Source organism: Ceratotherium simum, chromosome 5 (genome assembly GCF_057802395.1).
Source record: "Ceratotherium simum simum isolate JZ-2026a chromosome 5, ASM5780239v1, whole genome shotgun sequence".
NCBI lineage: Eukaryota > Metazoa > Chordata > Mammalia > Perissodactyla > Rhinocerotidae > Ceratotherium > Ceratotherium simum.
Window position 1 is genome coordinate 50,312,477 of NC_141904.1, and position 27,618 is coordinate 50,340,094.

General features: G+C 39.6%; 1 protein-coding gene across 2 annotated transcripts in view; it reads right to left on the reverse strand.

Moving 5' to 3' along the window:
* The window catches only part of PRKAR2A (protein kinase cAMP-dependent type II regulatory subunit alpha), a 110,248-nt gene that overhangs the window by 4,495 nt on the left and 78,135 nt on the right, over positions 1 to 27,618 (reverse strand). Inside the window, exons 6-10 of one of the 2 annotated variants that reach the window (XM_004419665.3) lie at positions 22,500 to 22,653; positions 15,313 to 15,414; positions 15,063 to 15,137; positions 2,693 to 2,758; positions 225 to 366 (exon numbers count right to left, since the gene is read on the reverse strand). In XM_004419665.3, coding sequence (XP_004419722.1) covers positions 225 to 366; positions 2,693 to 2,758; positions 15,063 to 15,137; positions 15,313 to 15,414; positions 22,500 to 22,653 — 539 coding nt within the window. The remainder of the gene's footprint in view (positions 1 to 224; positions 367 to 2,692; positions 2,759 to 15,062; positions 15,138 to 15,312; positions 15,415 to 22,499; positions 22,654 to 27,618) is intronic. The other variant, XM_087430958.1, reaches the window with a different exon arrangement.

A 27,618-nucleotide genomic window follows, 5' to 3' on the forward strand; every position in this document is an offset into this window, starting at 1 on the left:
TTTTCACACAGCCAGGGGATCCAGATACTTGTCTTGCTCACAGTCTACTGTCTGTGCTCAGAAAGCTTTGCTAAGAGAATACATTAACCCATTTCTGGTTGATCACACAAACTGTCCAAGCCTAGATGTGAGTGAGAGCTGGTGGAATAAGTTAAGGCTTGCTGATGGGAACAACATACTGCACCTCAGAAAGCAAGTATCAATGCACAAAGAATTTTTCTTACCTAAGCATTTGACATCTCCCACTGCATAAGCTGAAGCAGCTCTGGGTTTGTTGGTGACCAGTGCAAGCTCTCCAAAGTACTGACCCTTATGGCAGCGGGCAATCTCGACCTCCTGGTTCCCACCATCCTTGTTTGCTTTAGTCTAGAGCAGGTAGAGAAGATGACCCAGGCTGATTCCAGAATCACAGCTTGGCATGTCCAGTCGCACACACTTGCATTCCCTTCTCAGTACTCTTAACACAATTAGTGAGAAATTAACTTTGCAGAGACTCTAAATGTACTACGTAAACTGTATGGGTTAATCTCAGTGGTCTGGTTTAATCAGAGGAGTTGGTTTTTACTTGGGGCTTCATCTGAGCCCTAACACCTTTCGGCTAATGGCTAAATATCAAGAGGTAAAGGTGCAGACCATTTTCTTTGGGAGATTTACATACATACATACATACATATATATATACAGTATAATATATGTTAATATGTGATATTAATATATAATATATTCTATATGGTAATACTTATTATATCACATATTAACCTATAATACATATATTATATATACTATGTGTTTGTATATTACAAATATATAGATGAACACTCTCCTTTTGGTAGACACTGACTTCTGAGGCACAGGGGGAAAAGACAAGGTCTTTTGCTAATTCTTTCTAAATAATGTCAACTCTTCTCTAAGGTAATGAGTCACAATCCTGGGCTACTTCTTTTTGATTTGAGACCATACCTTTCTCAGATAATACTGTACAGTGACAAATTTTCCTTTTAGGTACTGTCTGCATCTTAAGTTAGTAGTCCCCCCACACGCACATCTTTTTTTAGAAGAGTTAAGTAACTAAATATTCTTAAAATAATATCCAACCTTGAAATTTGGGAATATTAAGAAATCAAGCAGGTTGTAATTTGTGCTTATCAAATTACTGAAAATAATGTACTATATTGTATTTACTACCTAGAGTTTCCTATTTTTTTAAATGAATCCATCTGCTAAGCTAAGCAATAATTTAAGTAAAAAATTACTTAGAATTTATTAGTAAGAATTAATCTCTAAGCACCACTTTATGTTATGGGTAGATAGACAATTTTTTGAAGGTTAATTCAGAAAAATAAACAAAAGTGCCAGACTAGCTTACATGGTTTGACCTCTCCTCCTTCCACACTTCTGCCTTGACCTGTTTGCTGTGAAGTCTGTCAATTTGTCCACTCCAACTAATGCTCTCTTTCCAATTTCTGTAGCATTCTCTGGGACTGCAGACACGTTCATGCCCACCTAATCCCTTCTCTAGAGTAGCACTTACCATACTGCTCACAAGAACACCAGCCCCCTGGGGGTCTTGTTATAACCCAGATTCTGATTCAGTAGGTCTGGGGCAGAGCCCAAGACTCTGCATTTCTGACAAGCTCCCCCAAACCCCTGAGCCACAACGCTGCTGGTCCTACACACCCAACACTATGCTGTGATCAGTAGGTGTCAATGAATATTTGAGAACTGTACAAACATACATCAGTAGACCAAACACTATAAGTAAAAGAACATGGAAGTTTCAAATTATCATTTCATGTGAAAAAAAGATCTGTTTTTAATTAGGAATCAAGCCATCTTATAGGCAGTAATCATCATATTTTTCTTTCTTTCGCCATACCTTTACTAAAGATACTCCGTAAACGGTTTCATACTAGGTTGATTTAGCATTACATATAACTCGCTGTTTTATCACATTCTATATTCTTTTTTTTTTTTTATTTTTTTTATTTTATTTTTTCCCTCCAAAGCCCCAGTAGATAGTTGTATGTCATAGCTGCACATCCTTCTAGTTGCTGTATGTGGGACTCGGCCTCAGGATGGACGGAGAAGTGGTGCCTCGATGCGCACCCGGGATCCGAACCCGGGCCACCAGCATTGCAGCGTGCGCACTTAACCACCAAGCCACAGGGCCAGCCCACATTCTATATTCTTAAAAAAACTGCAACAGGGACATCTGGTGATGATGGATTTATGGTAAGAATCACTCCTCCCACTTATAGGTCATCAGTTTTCTAGGTGTCCCTATCCATCAAATGGCCATAATAATAATTGGCCTAGAGACCTCCCCTCCTAGTGCTCTAAAAAGGAAGCTATTTTTATATTCAACATCCACATGTATTTGTTTATTACATAATTCCTCCATTTTCTATTAGGCTATTTATCTTTTTCTTATTGATTTGTAGGCCAATATTTCTCATATCATTAATTACATGACAGAGGCAAAGGCAATAGGAACAAGAAGAAACATACTAAATTCTTATCAATGGATGGGCTTAAACATGGATCTTTGCCAGTCACATACCTAACATAACAATGATGATTTTGGTACACTAAACACACTTCACATTATTTAAAGCAAACAGTTACTTTCTGTGCATACACCTGGCATCTGGATCTTCCCTAGCATAACTTGCACCATCACACATAAACTCACCTTGCTTCTAATCAAGATGCTCACTTCGCCGGACTCTATAATGTAAAAGCTATCAGCCTTTTCACCCTGAAAAGGGAGACGAGGTCAGGTCAGAGCCATGCATATATATTGATAGAGGGACACAGATACAGGTCATTTTCTCATTGCCTGAACTCCGATTTTATATTTATTTTCCAACTCTACAAATCAATCAACAGCTAACAAATTCGGAACAAAACAAGAGGATCCTGATCACCAGCGATGTCGGTCCAACTATGACTGACACACATCTCTCACTTCCTAATGTGGAATACTCAGATTTCTCTCCATGAATGCCCAGGCTGCCAACTGAATAGAGCACTGCTATTCTTCCTGTTCATGTTGGTCTGCTATTGAAACCCATAGCAGGGGACCAGTAGCCAAGACTACTACAGACAGTTATCAAGGTGACTCCTGACTACCCTTGGGTCATGGGGCTCAGGGATAATCTTGACCCATAAAATGCAGCCCATCAGAGGAGAGCATAGATCTGGAGAAAGCCCTGCCTTGGAGAGGGAGGTGTTTTGATGTGGACTGATGTCATCCTTAGGAGCCTCAGGCTTTTCTTTTGTTTGTTTTGATTTTAAACCACCTGGCTGAACCAGTCATTCAAGTAATTCAACAAATAATTATTTACTACACGCCAGGCACTGTTCTAGGCATATAAGATATATCAGTGGACAAAACAAACACATTTTGGGGTGGCAAATGTTGTTCCCCTTCAGTACTCTCTATGATGTTTGCACAATGACGAAATTGCCTACCAACGCATTTCTCAGAACATATCCCCATTGCTAAGCAACACATACTGTAATTTATTTTTGCTGGAGAAATAACTGGTCAACAGTGAGATCTGGAGTGCTAGAGGAGGAGATGGCTACAGCATACAATGGACCTTCATTGAGAAGGTGAGATTTGAGCAAAGGCTGAAAAGAGCGCGAGTCAGGCAAGCAGAAATGGGAGAAGAAGCTTTCAGGCACACTTCAGCCTCTGACTTCTCACTCTTGACTTCTGGAGCAACGACCATCTACACTGAATAATTCAGTGCTAATCATGTGCTCTAATTCCATGTGGGTCTTATGTTTTCAGTGAGATCTATACTTCTTCTGAGTATTCCTAAGACTTCATGTCCTTTCACCACCCCAAAGAGCTATAAGTGGGCACCATACACAGCTGAGACTGATGTTCCTGAGTTAATCCAGTGCCAGGTCACCATATAATAATCACTTGCTCCATGTGAGTGAAAACCACAGCTTTATTAAAGGGATGTCTGTGGGTTTCTGTGCTGCCATGTTGGGTAGGTACCCTACATCCAGCAGAACCAAATCACCATGAAGTTTTAGCGTTACACAAACAGCTGCATGATAGGAATTGATGAAGGATGGGGAGCCATGAAGGAAACTAAGGTGGAGCCAGAAGCAAGGTCACGAAGAGGGAGAGTTGTTTTTAGGTCCAAGAAGGAAGTTTCATAAAGGAAGATGTGATCACCAGTGTTCAGTGTTGCTGGGAGGTCAAGAGTAATAAAAATTCAAATGTGTGGAAACATCCTGGTGACCAAGAAGAGGGTGGTGAGTCGTAAGGAAGAGCACAAAAGTGACAGGTGGTGAAGGATGGTGCCTCAGTCCTTTTTGTTTAGATAGGTGTAACAACCATAATTTAAAGTGCTCATATTTCAAGGCTACAGCTTGATGAATTGTTACATATGTATACATGTGTGTAACCACCTCCTAGATCAAAACAGAAAATACTTCCAGCTTTCAAAAGGGTCCCTCTTGGGCCGGCCCGGTGGCTTAGTGGTTGGGTGCGCGCGCTCCGCTACAGGCGGCCTCGGTTCAGATCCCGGGCGCACACTGACGCACCGCTTCTCCGGCCATGCTGAGGCTGCGTCCCACATAGAGCAAGTAGAAGGATGTGCAACTATGACATACAACTACCTACTGGGGCTTTGGGGGAAAAAAAAAAAACGAGGAGGATTGGCAATAGATGTTAGCTTAGAGCTGGTCTTCCTCAGCAAAAAGAGGAGGATTAGCACAGATGTTAGCTCAGGGCTGATCTCCCTCACAAAAAAAAAAAAAAAAAAAGGGGGGTCCCTCTGGAGTCTTTCTCAGTCAAAACCACCACTACCCCACCCATTTGGTAACTATATCTGACTTCTATAATAGTTTTCCTTAAGTTCTGTTAAGAAAAGTTAAGGCTATTCCTTAACTTCATATAAATGGAATCATATATTCTCTTTTGTGTCTGGCTTCCTCTAGTCCACATTGTTAGACCACACTTTGAAAATGCCTGGCTGTGAAAGGAATTAGAGAGGCTAGTAACTGGAGTAGAAACAAAGTCAAGGGAGGAATATGAGCATGTTGTGAGGACAAGAGAGACTCAAGCATGTCTACAGGATGAGAAGAATGAGTCTGATGAACAGGGAAGCTCAAATAGAATAGAATCTGCTAATATTGCTGTGTGCTCACTCCCAGTAGGCACTCTGGTGAGTACTGTATGTGCATCACTTCATTCAATTGCCAAAGAAGTCTAATGAAGTAGGTACTACTACTACCCCATTTTACAGATAAGTTTCCTCAGAAGCTCAGAAGATAAACAACTTTCCCTTAGGAGGTGGGGGGAATAGCTGGTGCATTCAAGGTTGAGAAGAGATGGGAAGTAACGTTATCTAGACCACATGGAACAATAAGGCTTGCCTGGTAAAAGTTCTTCTCTTCCTCTGGATCAGAGGGAGGACTGTCTTTAATCCTTTTAATTTTAATGATTTGCTAATACCTCACCAGAAAGGATTAGGATAGTCCACAAATAATGCAAGAAGATAAAATTTAATATAAAACCATGAATGACGATACCATCCGTTGAAAACAGTCTATTTTTGTGGCATCTGAGGGGATGCATTCTGTTGCATTTCCAGCCTCATGAAACAGCTGGTTAGGCTGGGACAGAGATGGGACAGGAAACATTTCCTGTTTCCCTCGGGGTCCAGTGATGGATATTGCACGTAAGCTGGCTGTTTAGGCTTTGTAGGATGCCTGTCAGTTTGCAGGGTAGATAGAGCAGAATGAGATGATTACTTAGTAGGAAAAAACAGGAGCTTACTAGAAGAGTGTCCTGCTTTCCAAGTTTTTAAGTCCACTCATAGGGTCTAAGCACACATCTCACAGAAAGAACATTCCATTCTACAATGAGAAGTAAAGAAATCAGACTATACTGCATTTTACATTTTTGTGAAGCTACTGCCAAGTGTTTCAATAAATAGTTTCTGAATGTCTACTATGTGGCAGGCAATGACTAGGTTATCATCCATATGCTGACATTTACTGGGCTTTATTAAATAAATGTCCCTTTTTCACAAATGATGATATAAGACCCACATTCCACTATAAGAATGACTGAAACCCTAATTCAGAACATGGTACCTTTTTGATTTAATGAAATGGTACTTGAATACTACATCCAGGAAAACATACTTTTTATAAAGTAGAAACCAACTTCTGTCCACATCATTCCAAGAATAAGCGAAATATTCTATCAATAAGGATAATTGTGCAAAGTACACAAATAAAACCATTACAAAGTACACAAATAAAAACAGAAAAAAATCAACACAAACATAAAAATTTGTGTTGATAAACTTGAAAGGATGTAATAAAAGAAACTGTGAAGGGACAGCTGGCCAGAGGCTCCCCTGACAGTGTAAGTGTGGTCTGGAGAACATTCAGAGACTGGTTGAGATGCACTCTAGGATCCCACCATTCCCTGCAATAGGCAGTGTCTTCTGTTCTTTCTGCTGTATCCGGGCCCCAGGTGGACATCTGTGTTAAGCAAGGCATCCACCCTTGGGCACAACCCACATGTAAAGAGCAGCCAGGCTGCAGGAAGAAGCTAGTGGCATGTTGGTGCTAAAGAGTCACAGCAGCCAGAGCACAAATGTTCAAGGGGACTTAAGGTAGAAATCTCTAAATGCTGAAGATCATCACTGATCTTCAAGAACGTAGAAAATTTTCTAGTTTTAAAATGTCCATATTAGAAAAGAAGAAAGGCTAAAAAGTGAAGAGCTAAGCATTCAACTCAAAAGAATAGGAAAAAAAATAATAAAAAGAAAGTAGAAGGAAGGAAATAAGATAAAGATAGAAAGTAATGAAAAAGAAAAACATTCAACAGGATTAATAAAAGGCAAAAGTTGGTTATTCAAAAAGACTGAAAGAATTGACAAGCCCCTGGCAAGATTGAGCAAGAAAAAAAAGAGAAGGCACAAAACAACAACATCAGGAATGAAAAAGGGAACATCATTCTAGATGCTGTAGATATTTAAAAGATATTAATAGGAACATTATGACCAACTTTATGCCAATAACACTGAATTTTAGATGAAATGAATAAGTCTCTAGAAAAATTGATCTTACCAAAACACACCAAAGATGAAACAGAAAATCTAAATAGCTTAACAATTAAAAAAAATTTAATCTGTAGTCAAAAATCTTCCCACAAAGAAAACACTGGTAAGTTTCATAAAGTATCCAAGGAATTTTAGTCTTACACAAACTCTTCAGATAATAGAAAGAGAACAGAATACCAACTGACATTATGAGTCTAACATTATCTTGATATCAAAATCTGTAGAAACTACTATAAGATTTAAGTCATCTGTAAAAAATCTGTACAAAGCTACTATAAGAAAGGAAAATTTGAGACCAGCCTCACTTGGGAACACAGCCATAAAATCTTAAACAAAATATTCGCAAATTGAGTTTATCAATACATAAAAAGCATACTACACAATGGCCAGGTTGGTTTATCTTATCTCAGCAACACAAGGTTGCTTTAACATTTGAAAATCAAATCAATGTAATCACTGAAGTCTTGTTTGTAATAGCTAAAAACCAGATAAACACCCCAACTGTCCATGAGCAGTGGAAAGGTAAATCATTTATATTTATATATACTGGAATACTACATCACAATGAAAACCAACAAACTACACAACAATGTGGTTGAATGTTAAGCAAAAGAAACAAGATGCAGGGGCCAGCCCGATGGTGTAGCGGTTAACTTCACATGGTCCGCTTCGGCGGCCTGGGGTTTGCAGGTTCGGATCACAGGCGCAGACTGATGCACTGCTTATCAAGCCATGCTGTGGTAGTGTCCCATACAAAGTAGAGGAAGATGAGCACGGATGTTAGCCCAGGGCCAATCTTCCTCAGCAAAAAGAAGAGGACTGGCAAGAGATATTAGCTCATGGCTAATCTTTCTCACCAGAAAAAAAAAAAAAAAGCAGCAGCAGCAGCAGCAAGATGCAAATAAAAGAATATATACTTTCTAATTCCAATTATAGAAATTAAAAAAAAAACAAAACAGCAAGACTTGGCCGTATTGTTTAGGATGTATACGTAAGTGGTAAAAACTATAAAGAAAAGCAAATACATGACTACCATAAAAGTCAGGATAGGGAGGTAGCAGGGGCTGTGACTGGGAAGGAAATCATGATGGTGGGGTAGCTTTTGAGGTGTGATATTTTCTCTGAAAATATCATGGAAAGAAACTTCTGGATTATAGAATGAATTCAACTTTACAGGATACAGTTAAATTTCTCTCCAAAGGGGTTCAGCTAAGTTATTCTCCTACTAACAGTGAATAAAAGTTCGTGCTATATCACTTGGAATTGTCCGACTCTTATTTTTTGCCAAGCTAATAGGTATGAAAATGGTTCCTCATTGTGGTTTTTTAATTTGCATTTCCTTGATTACTTAATGAAGCTGAAGCCAATTCATTTTACAACGATGCCAGAATTATGCTTTGAAAATACAATTCTCATTGTGTCATTCTTCCTCTCAAAAACCTTTGAAAGTGCTTCTCAAACTTTTCCACTAAGTATTCTTTTTTTTTTTTTTTTTTAAAGATTTATTTATTTATTTTCCCCCCAAAGCCCCAGTAGATAGTTGTATGTCATAGTTGCACAGCCTTCCAGTTGCCGTATGTGGGACGCGACCTCAGCATGGCCGGAGAAGCGGTGCATCGGTGCGCGCCCGGGATCCGAACCCGGGCCGCCAGCATCAGCGAGCACGCACTTAACCACTAAGCCACGGGGCCGGCCCCTCCACTAAGTATTCTTAATGCAAGGGCATTATCAAGCCTTGGAATAGTCTAGAGCTGTTCGCAAACTTCAGCAAACATCAAAATCACCTGGAGGTCTTGCTGATACCAAAACCAGACAAAGACATCACAAGGAGAGAAAACTACAGACCAATATCCCGCATGAACAGACACAAAATCCTTAACAAAATTTTAGCAAATTAAATCCAGTAATAAATAAAAAGGATAATGTATCATGACCAAGTGGGGTTCATCCCAGGATTGCAGGCTTGGTTTAATATTAAAAATTCAACCAATGTAACTCATTATACTTGTTAACTGAAAAAGAAAACTCATATGAACACCTCAAAACACAGCAAAAACATTTGACAAAATTCAACACCTTTTCATGATTAAAAACTCAGATAACTAGGAACAAAAGGGACCTTCCTCAACCTGACTGAGGACATTTATAAAAAACCTATAGCAAATATTATACTTAACGGTGAACAACTGAATGCTTTCCACCTAAGATCGTGAATAAGACAAAGATGTCTGCTCTCACCACTTCTACTCAATATTGTACTGGAGGTCTTAGCCAATGCAATAAGGCAAAGAAAATAAAATTAAAAAATAAAAGGGATACAAATTAGAAAAGTAGTAAAATTATCCTTGTTCATAGACAAAATAATCACCTATGTAGAAAATCCCAACAAAGCTACAAAAAAGCTACTAGAACTAGTGAGTTTAGCAAGGTTGTAGAATACCACAGGATCAATATACAAAATTCAACTCTATTTCTATACACTAGCAATAAATCATTGGAAATTGAAAAAAAAAAAAACCACTTACAATAGTTTCAAAAATATGAACTATCCAGGGATAAATTTAACAAAGATGTGCAAGACCTGAACACTACATTTGAAAACTACAAAATACTACAGAGGAAAATTAAAGATGACTTAAATAAATGGAGATACACCATGCTCATGAACCAACTCTCTGTAGTCTAAGTGCCTGACAATAAGCTTTTGATCGCTCTGGCATCCATTTTAAAGACTCTTGGGGGCCAGCCCCGTGGCCTAGTGGTTAAGTTTGGTGCGCTCTGCTTCAGCAGCCCGGGTTTGGTTCCCAGGCGCAGACCCATACCACTTATCGGCGGCCATGCTGTGGCAGCAATCCACATACAAAATAGAGGAAGATGGGCATGGATGTTAGCTCAGCGTGAATCTTCCTCAGCAAAAAAACAAAAAACAAAAAAACAAAACTTGAATGAACATATTGCCAGCTACATAATTAGATAAAGAGCCAGGCCACTCCCACCCATGAAGCTCCTCTATTTTATTTATTTATTTTTTTGTGAGGAAGATTAGCCCTGAGCTAACATCTGCTGCCAATCCTCCTCTTTTTGCTGAGGAAGATTGGCCCTGGGCTAACATCCGTGCTCACCCTCCTCTACTTTATATGTGGGAAGCCTGCCACAGCATGGCTTGATAAGTGGTACGTAGGTCTGTGCCTGGGATCCGAACCTGCAAACTTGAGGCTGCTGAAGCAGAGCGTGAACTTAACCATTACGCCACCAGGCCGACCCCTCAAGTTCCCCTTTTAAAAAGCCTTGGGTACCCTAAAAAACCGACCACTTCAGTGACCCCGCTTTTTCCCTCTTGTGCCCTAACTCCTGCTCTTATGTTTTAAATTCGCCAATAAAGAGTGAACCCACAAAACCCTAGGCACCTCACCCTTGACCTCAATAAAGGCAGAACCCCAGATCTGCACTCTCTCTCTATCTGCAACCTTGCTGCGTGGCCCTGGGTGTGCTGTGTACCCTCCAGGACCTGTGAGTAATAAACCTTGTTTTTTCAAAGTTCCCTCATGGTTGTTGCTGAGGTGTGTCTTGCAATCATAATAAGAACCACAAGGGCTAGTCCAGCCACAATACTGGCTCCGACTAGGGAAACGTCTACAGGAGCTTGCCACAAGTACTCCGGGCCCAGGGGAGTGCCCCAGGCACTCCCAGCTGATAGCATGATTATCGATAGGCTGAGACCAATGCAAAACACTCACTATTATTAAGATGTCTATTTCTCCCCAAATTGATCTATAGATTTAGCATAATCCCGATAAAAAATCTCAGCAGGCTTTTTTGGTAGAAATTGATAAATTGGGTCTAAAATTTATACAGAAATGCAAAGAGCATAGAATAGCCAAAATAATTATGAAAAAGAACCAAAAATTTGGAGTGCTTAAACTATCTGATTTTAAGACTTACTACATAAAGCTATTATAATCAAGACAGTGCAATATTGGCAGAGAGACAGGCAGAGAGACAGACATATAGATCAATGGAACAAAAAAGAGACCAGAAACAGATCCAAACATACATGGCCAATTGATTTTCAATAAAAGTGTCGAAGCAATGGGAGAGGATAATCTCTTAAACAAATTGTGCTGGGGCCGGCCCAGTGGCGCAGTGGTTAAGTGCACACGCTCCGCTTCGGTGGCCCGGGGTTTGCAGGTTCGGATCCCGGGCGCACACCAACGCACCGCTTGTCAAGCCATGCTGTGGCAGCGTCCCATATAAAGTGGAGGAAGATGGGCATGGATGTTAGCCCAGAGCCAATCTTCCTCAGCAAAAAAGAGGAGGATTGGCGACAGATGTTAACACCCTAACCTTATACCATATACAAAAATTAACTTAAAACGGATCATAAATCTAAATGTAAGAGCTAAAATTATGAAATATCTAGAACTATACTGCTCGGTACAGTAGCGACTAGTCACATGTGGTTATTGGGCACTTGAAATGTGGCTTGTCTAGATTTAGATGTGCTGTAAGTATAACACACATATTGGATTTTGAAGACTGAGTATCAAAAAAAAAGTAAAATATCTCATTATTAAACTTTTATATCACTTAGATGTTGATATGATAATATTTTAGATATATTAGGTTAAATAAATTTATTATTAAAATTAAGTTCACCTGTTTTATTATTATTTTTTAATTCAGCTACTAAAAATTTTTAAACTACATATGTGGCCTAAAATATGTGGCCTAACATATGTTTAATAAAAACATATGTTTTTATTAAACAGTGCTGGCCTAGAAGTAAACGTAAGAGAACATCTTACTGACTTTGCAAAGATTTTTTAAATAGGGCACAAAAAGAATGAATTGCAAGAGAAAAAAATGACAAACTGGACTTGTCAAAATTAAAACCTTTTGTCTTTTATTTTTTATTTTTTTTATAATTTTTATTTATTTATTTATTTTCCCCCAAAGCCCCAGTAGATAATTGTACATCATAGTTTCACATCCATCTAGTTGCTGTATGTGGGATGCGGCATCAGCATGGCCGGAGGAGCGGTGCGTCGGTGAGCGCCCGGGATCCGAACCCGGGCCGCCAGCAGCAGAGCGCGCGCACCCAACCGCTAAGCCACAGGGCCGGCCCAAAACCTTTTGTCTTTTAAAAGCTACCATTAAGAAAATGAAGATGGAGCCGGCCCTGTGGCTTAGCGGTTAAGTGCGTGTGCTCCGCTACTGGCGGCCCGGGTTCGGATCCCGGGCGCGCACCGACACACCGCTTCTCCGGCCATGCTGAGGCCGCGTCCCACATACAGCAACTAGAAGGATGTGCACTATGACATACAACTATCTACTGGGGCTTTGGGGTGGCGGGGAACGAGGAGGATTGGCAATAGATGTTAGCTCAGAGCCGGTCTTCCTCAACAAAAAGGAGGAGGATTAGCACGGATGTTAGCTCAGGGCTGATCTTCCTCACAAAAAAAAAAAAAAAAAAAGAAAGAAAGAAAATGAAGAGACAAGCCACAGCCACAGATTGGGAGAAATATTTGCAAATCATTTTTCTGATAAAGGATTTGTACTCAGAATACATAAAGAACTCGAACAATTTAATAATAAGAAGCCAAATGACCTAATTTTAAATAGGGCAAAAGATCTGCACAGATACTTCACCAAAGAAAACATATGGATGGCAAGCAATCATAGGAAAAGATGTTTAACATCATTAGACATCAGGTAAATGCAAATTAAAATCAAAACGAGATACCACTTCATACCCACTAGAATGGCTAAAATTAAAGACTGAATATTAAGTGTTGACAAGGAAGCAGAGTAACTAGAACTCTCATACACTGCTGGGGGGAATGCAAAATGGTACAGCCATTTTTAAAAACAGTTTGGCAGTGTGTTAAACATACATTTACTATATGGCTCAGCCATTCCATAAAAACATACATTCACACAAAGACTTCTATGTGAATGTTCATTGCAGCTTTATTCCTAATTGCTCAAAACTAGAAAGATCCCAAATGTCCCCCAACTAGTGAATGGAAAGACAAATTATTGTACATCCGTACAATGAAATACTACTCAGCAATAAAAAGGAATGATCTGCTGACACATACAACAACATGGATAAATCTCAAAAACATGATGCTAAGAGAAAGAAGCCAGATACAAAAGACTACACATTATACGATTTCATTTATACGAAATTCTAGAAAAGGAATTTCTATAGTGATAGAAAGCACATCAGTGGTTTCCAGGAGTAAGGGGATGGGGGAGGGTATTGACTGAAAATACAAACAAAGAAACTTCTTGGGGCGATGGAAATGCCATATACCATGATTGAAGGGGTGGTTATAAAACTCTTGAAGTATAAACTTAAACTTAGTAACTTTATTGTATGTAAAATATACCATAACAAAGCTGACCAAAACAAACAAACAAAACAACATAAAGCACAGTTTCTGATTCAGCAGGTCTGGGGTAGGGCCCAAGAACTTGCATTTCTAACAATTCCTAACAATCCCAGATGATATTGATACTGCTGGTCCTGAGACGCTGGCTTAGAGAACCCTTGGTCTAGAGACACTGCTGGGAATCATCTTAATTCGTGTCCATTCTGTACCACCACCTAGCACTCCTATCTTCAAGAGTATAGACATTCCAGAAAACATTGTGGCTTCTCATACCTCTTGACATACCTCCTGAAAAACTCTTGACATACCTCCTGAAGGCCTGAGGCTGTCAGAATGAAGTGGAGGTCCGTTGGGGATAAATTAAAGCACCTCAGGTTTAGAAGCAAATGTGGCCAGTAAACATGTCCCATTCCTGCACCTCAGCCCCACATTCTTACCATACCAGGATACCTGCTGTGGAACACAGCTCACACCCACAGGCCCTTGCTCATCTTGTTCTTTTGCCCTGAAAGACCTTTCCCTGACCTCAACTGCTGAAAATGCACTTGTTCTTTAAGCCCAGCTCAAATGGCATTTCCTCCATGAAACCATATGGAATACTTCCTTTTCTGTATTTTCACTGGCATTCATATGCTCCTTCATTATAGCATTTATATCTGGTCCTATATGCCTATCTTAACAAATGTTTATAGAAGCAAATTGATTTCTAATTAAAAGAATTATTAACAGTAGGGGTACCTAGAAAACAAAGGCATTTAGCGATGCTACTTAGAGTAGACATAGTTTTTTTGTTAGTCCTTTTTCTCTGGGAGCTTCTCTCTCTCATTCCATGACAAGCCTGATTAGTCCTAGTCCCTGTGGCGGTGGTTGGGCCAACTCCACCCACAGGCCCCAGGGGTGGGCTTGGAACTCATGCTTGGCTTATCTGAGTCTTTCCTCCTCCCAGTCCCAGCTCTGGGTTCAAGGATGGGCACATCACCCAACCCAGACCAACCAGATATCTTCCCAGTGCTCTTGCCAGAATCACAGGCAGAGAAGTTTAAAAATGCAAACATAGTAGACAAGGAAAATTATTACAAAGTATGCATCACAATGATCCAGTCCACTGTGTGGTGATACAATACCCAAAAATAACATGAGAAAAAGGCACAAAGGAAACACTAAAGACATCTTACAAATCTGGTCAATCACTGAAGACTGAAGACTCTGGTTTGTGTTGGATTAGCTAAGAGGCCACCTTTGTGTCAAACATAGAGACAAGGTAAAGGGCACAATCCTTTGACCTTCTCCAGGTTTTAACGGCAATGGATGAAGCTTACTCAGGGTCAAAAGAAGATGACATCCAAAAGAACAAACACCAGTAGCAAAAAGGAGAGGTGAATGGAGGCAAGAGATCTGCACATGTCTGTGAGCTAAACATCAATGGGCTTCAGAGGACTCTGCAGGAATTGTGCCCTAGTACCTTGCAACATGAGCTCCCAAAAGTGAGAGACAAATGATGCACTAGTCCTTCAGGAGGTGACTTCTAGGAACAGAGCTGCACAAGGCCCCGACTCACCTGAGTGATTATGCGCTCTCCATCCTTATAGATCTTTTCTCCTATTACATCCACAATCTTCATTCGTTCTGACACCTGAAACAACGGACATACAAATTATAAGGAAAAGACCTCAATTGAAAGTCACAAATAATATCGATACAACATAGAAATGAGTTAAAATAGTATAACTCGAAAACCTAACAACAGAAGAGTTTTAACAGCTTTTCCTAAATCCCCATAAATAGACTCTTATTCAAATAGACTTTACCTCTAGTGATTTAAGAAGCGGCACAGATTCAATAAATGATTCAAACATCTTCCTCTTTTTTGCATTGTTTTTCACGATGATTCTTCTAAAAGTCACACGGTCCTACAAGAAAGAATATGAAAATTTTGGTAAATGTCTGTGTAAGAGAATATCTATGGTTTAATTAACTAGGCCACAGCAAATACTGGAGGACTGTAGAAGTTACTGGGTCAACTGAGTGTCTAATGATATTTCAATCTGAGTCATTACTAGAAGAAAAAGACCTCTAGCCTGAGCCAGACAGATGTACCACATGTTGCCGCTTGCTATCTAGAACTCAGTGGGTGCCACCTGTGGGTCATAAATAGAATACTAAATTTAAAAACTCCCAATTAAATATATATGAGCTCACAGTCATTGTTCAATGTGAAAGATGCAACAGTCAGCCTTGGTGATCTAGTGGTTAAGATTCGGTGCTCTCATCGCCTTGGCCCAGGTTCATTTCCTGGTCAGGGAACCACAACATCCATCTGTCAGTTGTCATACTGTGGTGGCTGCAAGTTGCTGTGATACTGAAAGCTATGCCATCAGTATTTCAAATACCAGCAGGGCCACCCATAGTGGAGAGGTTTCAGCGGAGCTTCCAGACTAAGACAGACTAGGAAGAAGGACCTGGCCACCCACTTTCAAAAAAACTGGCCATGAAAATCTGATGAATAGCAGCAGAGCATTGTCTGATACAGTGCCAGAAGACGAGAGGACGGCGCAGGGTTCTGCTCTGCTATAACAGGATCATTAGGAGTCAGAATCAACCCGACAGCACTAACAAACAAACACAATGGGTAAACAGTTATTTGTACCTAAGTAAACTGTACCTTTCTTCCACCTCAGGCTGTTAGGAACGGAAAGATTTTTTTTTTTTTTTGGAAAGTAGGGTAATAAGATCCTAAAGGCTGGCAGAATGAAAAATAGCAGGGGGGTACTGGTATGTTTAGCTGTAAGTTTGCTATTTTAGTATTTTTGATGATGGAGTGGGAGTGAGGTAGAGAAAACACATAGAGGACAATTGAGTTGAGATGTCTAAATGGGTTTCACTGGCTCATATTCCACTAGGTACAGAATTCCCAGGCCCTATCCCATGCCATGTTTCATGTGCCTTACAAAAGAAGTCACCTACTGCACCCTACACTCCTGTTGTGAGCAATGGCAGACTCCCACTCTCCCTCCCTAAACTGCTGTACAAAAGATGTCTGTTCTCCGGCATTTAGCCAGATTCTGCCCCATTTTCTTCTCCATCTGTTTGCTTGAAAAGACCCATTCAATCTATGATTGCTCTAATGGGCGGCATCACTTGCCACTACTTTTTTTCAAGTCCAAGGTGAAGGATGTATCATTTAAAATGTTACTGTTATACTTTGGAATATTACTCCATTATCTTTATTCTTTTTTTATTTATTTATTTTTTTGTGAGGAAGATCAGCCCTGAGCTAACATCCATGCTAATCCTCCTCTTTTTGCTGAGGAAGACCAGCTCTGAGCTAACATCTACTGCCATTCCTCCTCCTCCCCCCCCCGCCCCCAAAGCCCCACTAGATAGTTGTATGTCATAGTTGCACATCCTTCTAGTTGCTGTATGTGGGACGCGGCCTCAGTATGGCCAGAGAAGCGGTGCGTCGGTGTGTGCCCAGGATCCGAACCCGGGCCGCCAGTAGCGGAGCACATGCACTTAACCACTAAGCCAAGGGGCTGGCCCTCCATTATCTTTAAAATTCAGTTTCTACATGTTTTCTGGGCCAATTTGGGCCAAGAGTGTTGTGCTGTGGGAAGAGGACAATCAAGAATGAGAAAATGGGAATTATAAAGTTTCCTTCCTTACATTTGAGGAGACACTGTTGAAAAAACCAACATATACATATATATATTTTTTTTGTGAGGAAGATCAGCCCTGAGCTAACATCCATGCCAATCCTCCTCTTTTTGCTGAGGAAGACTGGCCCTGAGCTAACATCCACGCCGATCTTCCTCCACTTTATGTGGGACATCGCCACAGCATGACCCGACAAGCGGTGCGTCGGTATGTGTCCGGGATCCGAACCCGGATCACCAGCAGTGGAGCACGCGCACTTAACCGCTATGCCATGGGGCCGGCCCCCAAAAACCAATACTTTTAAAATCCATCTGTAATGTTATAAAGATTAATACAATTTCAATAGGAAACTGTATTTCTAGCTGAAGAGAAAACAACTGCTATCTCTTAAAGTGACTTATCTATTTGTGTTCCAACCCTTTCTATGCATGCTTTCACACTTCCCAGAACTCTCATGTTGTACAAGACCAGTTCCTGTGACTGTGGAGGGTATAAACAAGAACCAAACACCAATCCAGCTTTCAGGGAGCTTCCAAGGGAGCAGTGAAGAGGAAACTCCCATGGTGAAATAGTAGCTCCCTCAGGCAGCAAGTGTTCAGAGTCAAGCAAACAGCCCTAAAGTCCAAAACAGAAAAGGAATGCTACCTTTTCCTGTGACTGCAAGAGTTCCTTAAGAAAGTTTCTATTGACTTTTGCTCAGGGAAGAGAGAGCAGGAGCAGAAACTAAGTGTAGTGGTCATGGTGGTAGCTGCCCCAATAAGAGAAGGAATACAGAATCAATTTGAAATCCTGGTTGAAAAACACCAGGTCCTCCCCGCTTCAGCCTCAGAAGGCATTTCCAAGGCCTTGGAAGGCATAAGAAGTCAGGCTAGAGGACCCTCTGGGAGTCACTTTTATGGAGGTGTTACTGAAGATTTGGGAGATTTGGGGCTGTAAAGAAAGTGAACAAAGCAGAAGAAAGGCAGAGGCCAAAAGGGCATCTTGAGAGGTCGCTTAAGACAGCAAGGAGATGGATCTCACTTAAGACAGCATGGAGAGGAAGAAAAGACTGCAAAAGATAAGGCTAGGAAGAAGAAAGGCAGGGCAAGGATCTCAAGAGAGGGAGCCTTAGGAAGAGAAGGGTGGTGAGCAGCACCACGAAAATGGGGAGCAGGTGCCACCACTCTGTAGCACCAGCCTTGTGTCAGGCACAAAGGAAGCTGCTTCTCTTATGCCCATCTATTTAATTCTCAAATCTCAACCACAAGGCAGGTGGTTTTACAATTCAATGTTTCTTTGTGTGTTTTTTGCTTTTTAATTTCTATTGAGACTTTCTCTTTGACTTGGATATTATTTAGGAATGTGTTATTTAATTTCCAAGTGTTTGAAGATTTCCCTGTTATCGCTGTTATTGATTTCTAGTTTCATTCCATTGTGGTTCGAGAACACACTGTCTGATTTCAATCCTTTTACATTTGTTAAGTTTTATTTTATATCCCAGGAGATGGTCTACCTTGGTGAATGTTCTGTGGCCTTGAAAAGAATGTGTATTCTACTGTTGCTGTGTGGAGTGTTCTATAAATTTCCATTAGATCCTTTTGGTTGATGGTGTTGTTAAGTTCTTCTATATCCTTCCTGACTGTTTACTTGTTCTGTCAATAGCTGAGAGAGGGGCGTTGAAGTCAGCAACCATAATTGTGGATTCATCTATTTCTCCGTTCAGTTCTAACAGTTTTTGCTTTACCTATTTTGAAGCTCTACTGTTTGGTGTATACGTATTTAGAGTTGCTATGCCTTCTTGGTAGATTAACCCTTTCATTATTATGTAATGTTCCTCTTTGCCCCTGGTAATTTTCTTTGAAGTCTATTTTATCTGGTATTAATATACTCCTGCTTTCTTCTGGTTAATGTTTGCATGGGATATCTATTTCTATCCTTTTACTTTCAACCTACCTATACCGTTATATTTCAGTGAGTTTCTTATAGATAGCATATAGTTGGGTCCTTTAAAAAAATCTATTCTACTAGTCTCTGTCATTTAATTGGTATATTAGATCATCTATATTTATAGTAATTATTCATTTATTAGGGCTTAAGTCTACTATTTTATTGTATGTTTTTCTGTTGTTTCCTCTGTTTTTTTGTTCCTCTATTTCCTTCCTATGGGTTACCGGAACACTTTTTAGAATTCCATTTTGATTTACAGAGTTTTTGAGTACATCCCTTTGTACAGATTATTTTAGTAGTTGCTCGAGGTATTATATTATACATACGTAACTTAGCACAGTCTACTGGTTTCAACATTTTAGTAGTTTGAGTAAAGTATAGAGCTTTAGTTCCATTTAGACCCTGTTACCCCCCTCCAGCTTAGAGTATGATTGTCTTAAATATTTCCTCTACATACATTGAGAACTACATCAGACAATGTCATAATTTTGCTTCAACCACCTAACATAGTTTAGAAAACTCAAGAGGAGGATAGTCTTTTATATCTACCCATATGTTTACTCTTTCTGTTGTTCCTTCTTCGTTTTTTTTTTTTTTTTTAGTTATATGTGTGTATTGGGTCATGTTGGAAAATCCATTTCTTTTTTTTTTGTGAGGAAGAGCAGCCCTGAGCTAACATCTGCTGCCAATCCTCCTCTTTTTGCTGAGGAAGACTGGCCCTGGGATAACATCTGTGCCCATCTTCCTCTACTGTATATGGGATGCTGCCACAGCATGGCTTGACAGGCAGCGCATCGGTGCACACCTGGGATCCGAACCAGTGAACCCCAGGCCACTGCAGCAGAGTGCGTGCACTTAACTGCTGCACCACCGGGCTGGCCCCCCTTCTTCATTCTTGATGTTCCAAATTCCCTTCTTTTATCACTTCCTTTCTGTTTGAAGAACTTCCTTTAACCATTCTTTTAAGGTAGGCCTGCTGGTGACAAAGTCTCTTAGTTTTCTTTTGTCTGAGAACATCTTCACTTCTGAGGGATATTCTCACCAGGTATAGAATTCCGAGTTGATGGTTCTTTTCTTTCACACTTGAAAAATGCTGTGCTGCTTCCTTCTGACCTCCACGGGATGGAGGGAAAGCTGGCATCATTCAAATTGTTGTTCCCCTATGGGTAATGCATTGTTGCTCTCTAGCTGTTTTCAAAATTTTTTCTCTCTTTAGTTTTCTTAAGTTTGATTATGATGTGTCTTAGCATAGATTTCTTTGGGTTTATTCAATATGGAGTTCACTCAGCTTCTTGAATCTGTAGGTTTATTATGTTTCACCATATTTGGGAAGTTTTCAACTATTATTTCTTTGAATAATTTTTTAGGTCTAAACTCTCCTCTCCTTCTGGGACTCTGACGATACAAATACCAGGTCTTTTGTTATTATGCTACAGGCTTTGTTCACTTCAGTCTATTTTCTTTCTGTGGTTCAGATTGAGTTGTTTCTATTGTTCTATCTTAAAGTTCACTGATTCGTTCCTCTCTCATATTCATTCTGCTATTGAGCCCATATAGTGAGTTTTTATTTTGGATATTGTATTTTCCAGTTCTAAAATTTCCATTTAGATCTTCTTTCTGTCTTGTATTTCTGCACTGAGACCTTGTATTTTTTCCCATGTGTTTCGAGTGTGTGTATAATTGCTTGTTGAAGTATTTTTATGATGGTTACTTTAAAATTCTTGTCGGCTAATTCCAATATCTGTCTTCTTGGTGTTGGCATCTATTGATTGTCTTTTCTCATTCAGGTTGAGAATTTCCTTGTTGTTGGTATAACAAGTGATTTTCTACTGTATCCAGGACATTTGGTGTATTATGTTGTGAAACTCTGCATCTGATTTAATTTTCTTTTTGTGCAGGCAGTCACCCTGTTTAGGTATAGTGTGCATGGACATGTGGGAATGCATGTTCAGCTCCGCTCTGGACCCCACTGACACCACCCTGATTGAAAAAGTAGAGTGCCAACTAGTAATACCATACATCACCTAATTTTGCCTTTGCTGCCAGCAGAGACTGGAAGACCAGCTTCCTGCTAGCCCCAGTGACACTGTGGGGAGGCAGAAGTAGTTTTTTCTTTGGTATTTGGCTGCAGTAGAGTAGTATTATCGAAAAAGGTTTTCTGTTCTGCTAGGCTGTCCTTCTCCTATTCCTTTGGCTAAAGGGAGCAGGCTTTCCTTGGGGTTGATTTTTGTATGTACCTGTTGGTGAATCTGGGTTGTAGGCATTTCCAGCAATCCATCTGGGACACATGGGAAGCAATAAGGAAACCTAGGGAACTCACTGTCATGTCCTTCCTAAGTCCCAAGATCCCTAGCCAGCCAGCCTTCTCCTTTCCATCTTTCAAGGTCTTCGTATATTTGTTTGTTGTAATATATCCAGAGATTTTAGGTTTTAAGAGGGAAGACTAGTAAGGAGTGGGGCTATTCCATCTTGGGCTGGACCAGTAGTTGGCATCAATGCATTTTAAAACTGAGTTTATTTTCCTCCATTATTTATTGATCTATTCCCGAGTTTTCCAATCACTGGACCCACGGGTGTGTGATCTACTCTTAAGCCATTGTCTCTCTCATCTCTCAGAAGCATTCTTAATTCTACATCAGTATGTCATAGTAAAGTGCTCTATTATGTCTTTAAAATGTGATTTCATTTGAAGAAATATGTTGATAATTCTCTGGTATACATTTAATTCTGCTTGTAAGGTAAATGGAAACAAATTACTATAGATGTCAACATTTTAAAAGTGAAACTTTGAATCTGTACAAGAGTGTGATTATTTTGTTTAAGAAGGAAGAGACTTATACATTTTGAAGGCTTGATGCTGAAGGAAGCATGGTGGGTCATGTATAATAGAGGATAGCGATCACAGTAGTGGTATGCCTAAGACATTCTAGGAAAGTTATCTTTCTCAGAATATGGTCATCAACTTTTCTAGTCATCTAAATCTATTGGATATTGGCATAGATCAATGAACAAGTGGATGGCTGAACAGAGAGAAAAGTTAGTCCTGGGACAGCTAGAGATGAAAAACATTGTTGGCAGAGCTTTCAGTGACACTTATCTTTCTAGGCTATCTCTTGCATTGAGAGTTATCCCCTCTCTCTCCACTTGTCTGTTAAAAATATGAACAAAAAATGTAATAAGAGCTGACATGACTGCAAAGTCATAAGGCCCAGTCTTTTCCCTGTAATTTGAAGTAAATGGTTTGTTGACAAATCATTTTAAAGAAATAGAAAAATACATTTCTACGAGACTTTTCACAATGTCTTTTAGATAACTGGCTATAAAATATAGTGTGAATCAACAACCCAAGGACAGAGACCCAGAAGTAAGGGAATTAATACCATGCCACGCAAGGGGAATCATTTCTCTAACTCACCAGTCCCCAAAGGGAGCCTTCTGAAGTGGCGACAATGGTAGCAGCTCTCGGGGTGTTGTACATCAGAGCTAGTTCTCCAAAACTGCCATGGTTGTCATACTGACCAACAGAACGGGTTTGATTATCTTTTGTTACTAAAATATCATAGGTTCCCCTGGAAGTATAACAAGAAACAATTTCATTTATTACTTCAAATAATAAATTTAAGAACTAGCAGGTGGTACATAAATAGAAGATACATGTGATATAAAACGTTGTTATATGGGATTTCTAACAGACTTTTGCTAGTGTATAGAAATACAATAGATTTTTGCATTTTGACTTTGTATTCTGTGACCTTGCTAAACTCACTTACTAGTTCTAGTAGCTTTTTTGTAGCGCTCCTGGGATTTTCTAGAGGAACATGGGATCTGCAAACAGAGACCGTTTTACTTCTTCCTTTCCAATCTATATATCCACTTTCCCTCCCTCCCTCTTTTTCTTTGTGTTATTGCATTGGCTAAAACCTACAGTACAATATTGAACAAAAGTGGGGAGGGCAAGACATCCTTGCCTTGTTCTTGATCTTAAGGGGAAACCATCCAATCTTTCACCACTAAGTATGATCTTAGCTGTAGATTTTTTATAGATGCCTTTAAACATGTTGGAGAAAGGTCCCTTCTATTCCGAGAAAGGTCCCTTCTATTCCTAGTTTCCTGAGCATTTTTAATCACAAAAAGGTGTTGAATTTTCTCAAATGGCTTTTCCTGCAGATATTGAAATGACTGTCTGGGTTTTCTTTTGGAATCTGTTGAAAATTAGGATGTAGAACCAATTAAAACAAAGAAATCAAAAGACAGGGCCGGCCCCGTGGCTTAGCAGTTAAGTGCGCGCGCTCCGCCGCTGGCGGCCCGGGTTCGGATCCCACGCGCGCACCGACGCACCGCTTCTCCAGCCATGCTGAGGCCGCGTCCCACATACAGCAACTAGAAGGATGTGCAGCTATGACATACAACTATCTACTGAGGCTTTGGGGGGAAAAAAAATCAAAAGATAACGATTTTCTTTTTTTTTTTTAAATAATTTTATTTACTTTTTTTACCCCCATAGCCCCAGTAGATAGTTGTATGTCATAGCTGCACATCCTTCTAGTTGCTGTATGTGGGACGCGGCCTCAGCATGGCTGGAGAAGCGGTGCGTCGGTGCGCGCGTGGGATCCGAACCCGGGCCGCCAGCGGCGGAGCGCGCGCACTTAACTGCTAAGCCACGGGGCCGGCCCAGATAACGATTTTCTATCTGTTGATTGGTAATGATTGCTAAAGAATAATATTCAGAACTGACAAGCATTTGGAGAAATAGGCACTCTCACTACATCACTGAGGCAAACAAAAATGTTTCAAAGTTTCTGCAAGATAATTAACAACACATAGTAAATTACTTAAACAGAGCCCTTTGACACAGTAATTCCATTTCTAGGCATTCTAAAGAAGACAATCAAAAATATTAAAAAAGATTTAACTGCAGGGATGCTCACCAAGTAATATTTATAGCAGCAAAAATTACAATTTAATCTGCTAACAATAAGGGATAGGTCAAATATATATATCTATATTCATATTATGCAGTCAGTATAAATGATGACATAGAATAATATTGTATCCCATGGCAAACTACTAAAACAGATTTAAAAATCAGGTCACACAACAACGTATGACCCACCATAAAAAGTATACATATGTAAGTGTAATAAAGAGCCAACTCCATTTTTTTTTCTTACTTAAAAAGACAAGTTTAGGGGGCCGGCACCTTGGCTTAGCGGTTAAGTGCACGCGCTCCGCTAATGGCGGCCAGGGTTCGGATCCCGGGCGCACACCGACGCACTGCTTGTCCGGCCACGCTGAGGCAGCGTCCCACATACAGCAACTAGAAGGATGTACAACTATAACATACAACTATCTACTGGGGCTTTGGGGAGAAAAAGGGGAACAAAAAAAAAAGGAGGAGGATTGGCAATAGATGTTAGCTCAGGGCCGGTCTTCCTCAGCAAAAAGAGGAGGATTGGCACGGATGTTAGCTCAAGGCTGATCTTCCTCACAAAAAAAAAAAAAAAAAAGAAATAAAAAGACAAGTTAAATATATGCAAACATTCCTTGGTCTAGGTCTTACCGACCTGCACAAAGTTAACTTTGACAAACAGTACCTTTTTTTTCACCACCAATAATCTAGTTTTAGTCCATCACCATATGTATGTGGCCCCCTTACCCCTTTTGCCCACCCTCCCTTCTCCTCTGGTAACCACTAATCTGTTCTCTTTATCCATGTGTTTATCTTCCACATATGAGTGAACCCATACGCTGTTTGTCTTTCTCTGTTTGGCTTATTTCACTTAACGTAACACCCTCAAGGTCCATCCATGTTGTTGCAAATGGGACAATTTTGTCTTTTTTAATGGCTGAGTAGTATTCCATTGTGTGTGTGTGTGTGTACACACACACACACACCACATCTTCTTTATCGATTCTTTATTGATTCATCAGTTGATGGTCACTTGGCTTGCTTCCACATCTTGGATATTGTGAATAACGCTGTGAATAACGCTGCAATGAACATAGGGTTGCATAGATCTCTTTGTATTGTTGATTTCATGTTCTTTGGATAAATACCAAAGCTGGATCATCTGGTTTTTCTATTTTTAATTTTTTGAGAAATCTCCATACTGTTTTCCATAGTGGCTGCACCAGTTTGCATTCCCACCAGCAGTGTACAAGGGTTCCCTTTCCTCCACATGCTCTCCAACACTTATTATTTCTCATCTTGTTAATTATAGCCATTCTGACGGGTGTGAGGTGATATCTCATTATAGTTTTGATTTGCATTTCTCTAACAATCAGTGACATTGAACATCTTTTCATGCACCTGTTCGCCATCTGTATATCTTCTTTGGAAAAAATGTCTGTTCATATCCTCTGCCCATTTTTTCATTGGGTTGTTTGTCTTTTTGCTGTTGAGTTGCATGAGTTCTTTACTTACATAATTTGGAAATTAACCCCTTGTCAGATACATGATTTGTAAATATTTTCTCCCAGCTGGTAGATTGTCCTTTTGTTTTATTCATGATCTCCTTTGCCTTGTAGAAGCTTTTTAGCCTGATGCACTCCCTCTCATTTATTTTTTCTTTTGTTTCCTTTGTCTGCGTAGACATGGTATTCAAAAAGATGCTGCTAAGACTGATGTCAAAGAGTGTACTGCCTATGCTTTCTTCTAGGAGTTTTACAATTTCAGGTCTTACATTCAAGTCTTTAATCCATTTTGAGTTAATTTTTGTGTATGGTGTAAGATAATGGTCTACTTTCATTCTTTCGCATGTGGCTGTCCAGTTTTCCCAACACCATTTATTGAAGAGACCCTCCTTTCTCCATTGTATGCTCTTGGTTCCTTTGTCAAAGATCAGCTGTCCACAGATGTCTGGTTTAGTTCTGGGCTTTCAATTCTGTTCCATTGACCTGTGTGTCTATTTTTGTGCTGGTACCACACTGTTTTGATTATTATAGCTTTGTAGTATATTTTGAAGTCAGGGATTGTGATACCTCCAACTTTGTCCTTTTTTCTCAGGATTTCTTTGGGTATTCGGGGTCTTTTGTTGTTCCATATAAACTTTAGGATTCTTTGTTCTATTTCCATGAAGAATGTCATTGGGACTCTGATTGGAATTGCACTGAATCTGTAGATTGCTTTAGGTAATATGGACATTTTAACTATGTTTATTCTTCCAATCCATGAGCATGGACCGTCTTTCCATTTCTTTATGTCTTCTTCAATTTCTTTCAATAATGTCTTATAGTTTTCAGTGTATAGGTCTTTCACCTCCTTGGTTAAATTTATTCCTAGATATTTTATTCTTTTTGTTGCAATTGTAAATGGGATTGTATTCTTGACTTCTCTTTCTGCTAGTTCATTATTAGTGTATAGAAATGCAACTGATTTTTGTAAGTTGATTTTGTACCCTGCAACTTTGCTGTAGTTGATTATTTCTAATAGCTTTCTGGTGGGTTCTTTAGGGTTTTCTATATCTAGAACCATGTCATCCAAAAACAGTGAGAGTTTTACTTCTTCCTTTCCAATTCGGATACCTTTTATTTCTTTTTCTTGCCCAATTACTCTGGTCAAAACCTCCAGTACTAGGTTGAATAGGAGTGGTGAGAGTGGGCACCCTTGTCTTGTTCCTGTTCTCAGAGGGATGGCCTTCAGTTTTTCATTGTTAAGAATGAGGTTGGCTGTGGGTGTGTCATATATGGCCTTTATTATGTTGAGGTACTTTCCTTCTACAGCCATTTTATTGAGGGTTTTTATCATAAATGGATGTTGGATCTTGTCACGTGCTTTCTCTGAAACTATTGAGATGATCATGTGATTTTTATTTCTCATTTTGTTAATGTGGTGTATCATATTGATTATTTTGTGTATGTTGAACCATCCCTGCATCCCTGGTACAAATCCCACTTCATGGTGTATGATCCTTTTAATGTATTGCTGTATTTGATTTGCCAATATTTTATTGAGAATTTTTACATCTATGTTCATCAGTGATATTAGCCTGTAATTTTCCTTCTCTGTGCTGTCCTTGTCTGGTTTTGGTATCAGGGTAATGCTGGCCTCATAGAACGAGTTAGGAAGTGTTCTGTCTTCTTCAGTTTTCTGAAATAGTTTGAGAAGGATAGGTATTAAGTCTTCTTTGAATGTTTGGTAGAATTCTCCAGAGAAGCCATCTGATTCTGGATTTTTGTTTGTTGGGAGGTTTCTGATTACTGTTTTGATCCCTTTACTTGTGATTGGTCTATTCAGATTCTCTATTTTTTCTTGATTCAGTTTTGGGAGGTTGTATGAGTCTAAGAAATTATCCATTTCTTATAAGTTGTCCAATTTGTTGGCATATAGTTTTTCATAGTATTCTCTTATAATCCTTTGTATTTCTGTGGTATCTATTGTAATTTCTCCTCTTTCATTTTTAATTTTATTTATTTGAGCCTTCTTTTTTTCTTAGCGAATCTGGCTAAGGATTTGTCAATTTTGTTTATCTTCTCAAAGAACTAGCTTTTAGTTTCAATGATCATTTCTACTGTTTTTTTTAGCCTCTATTTCA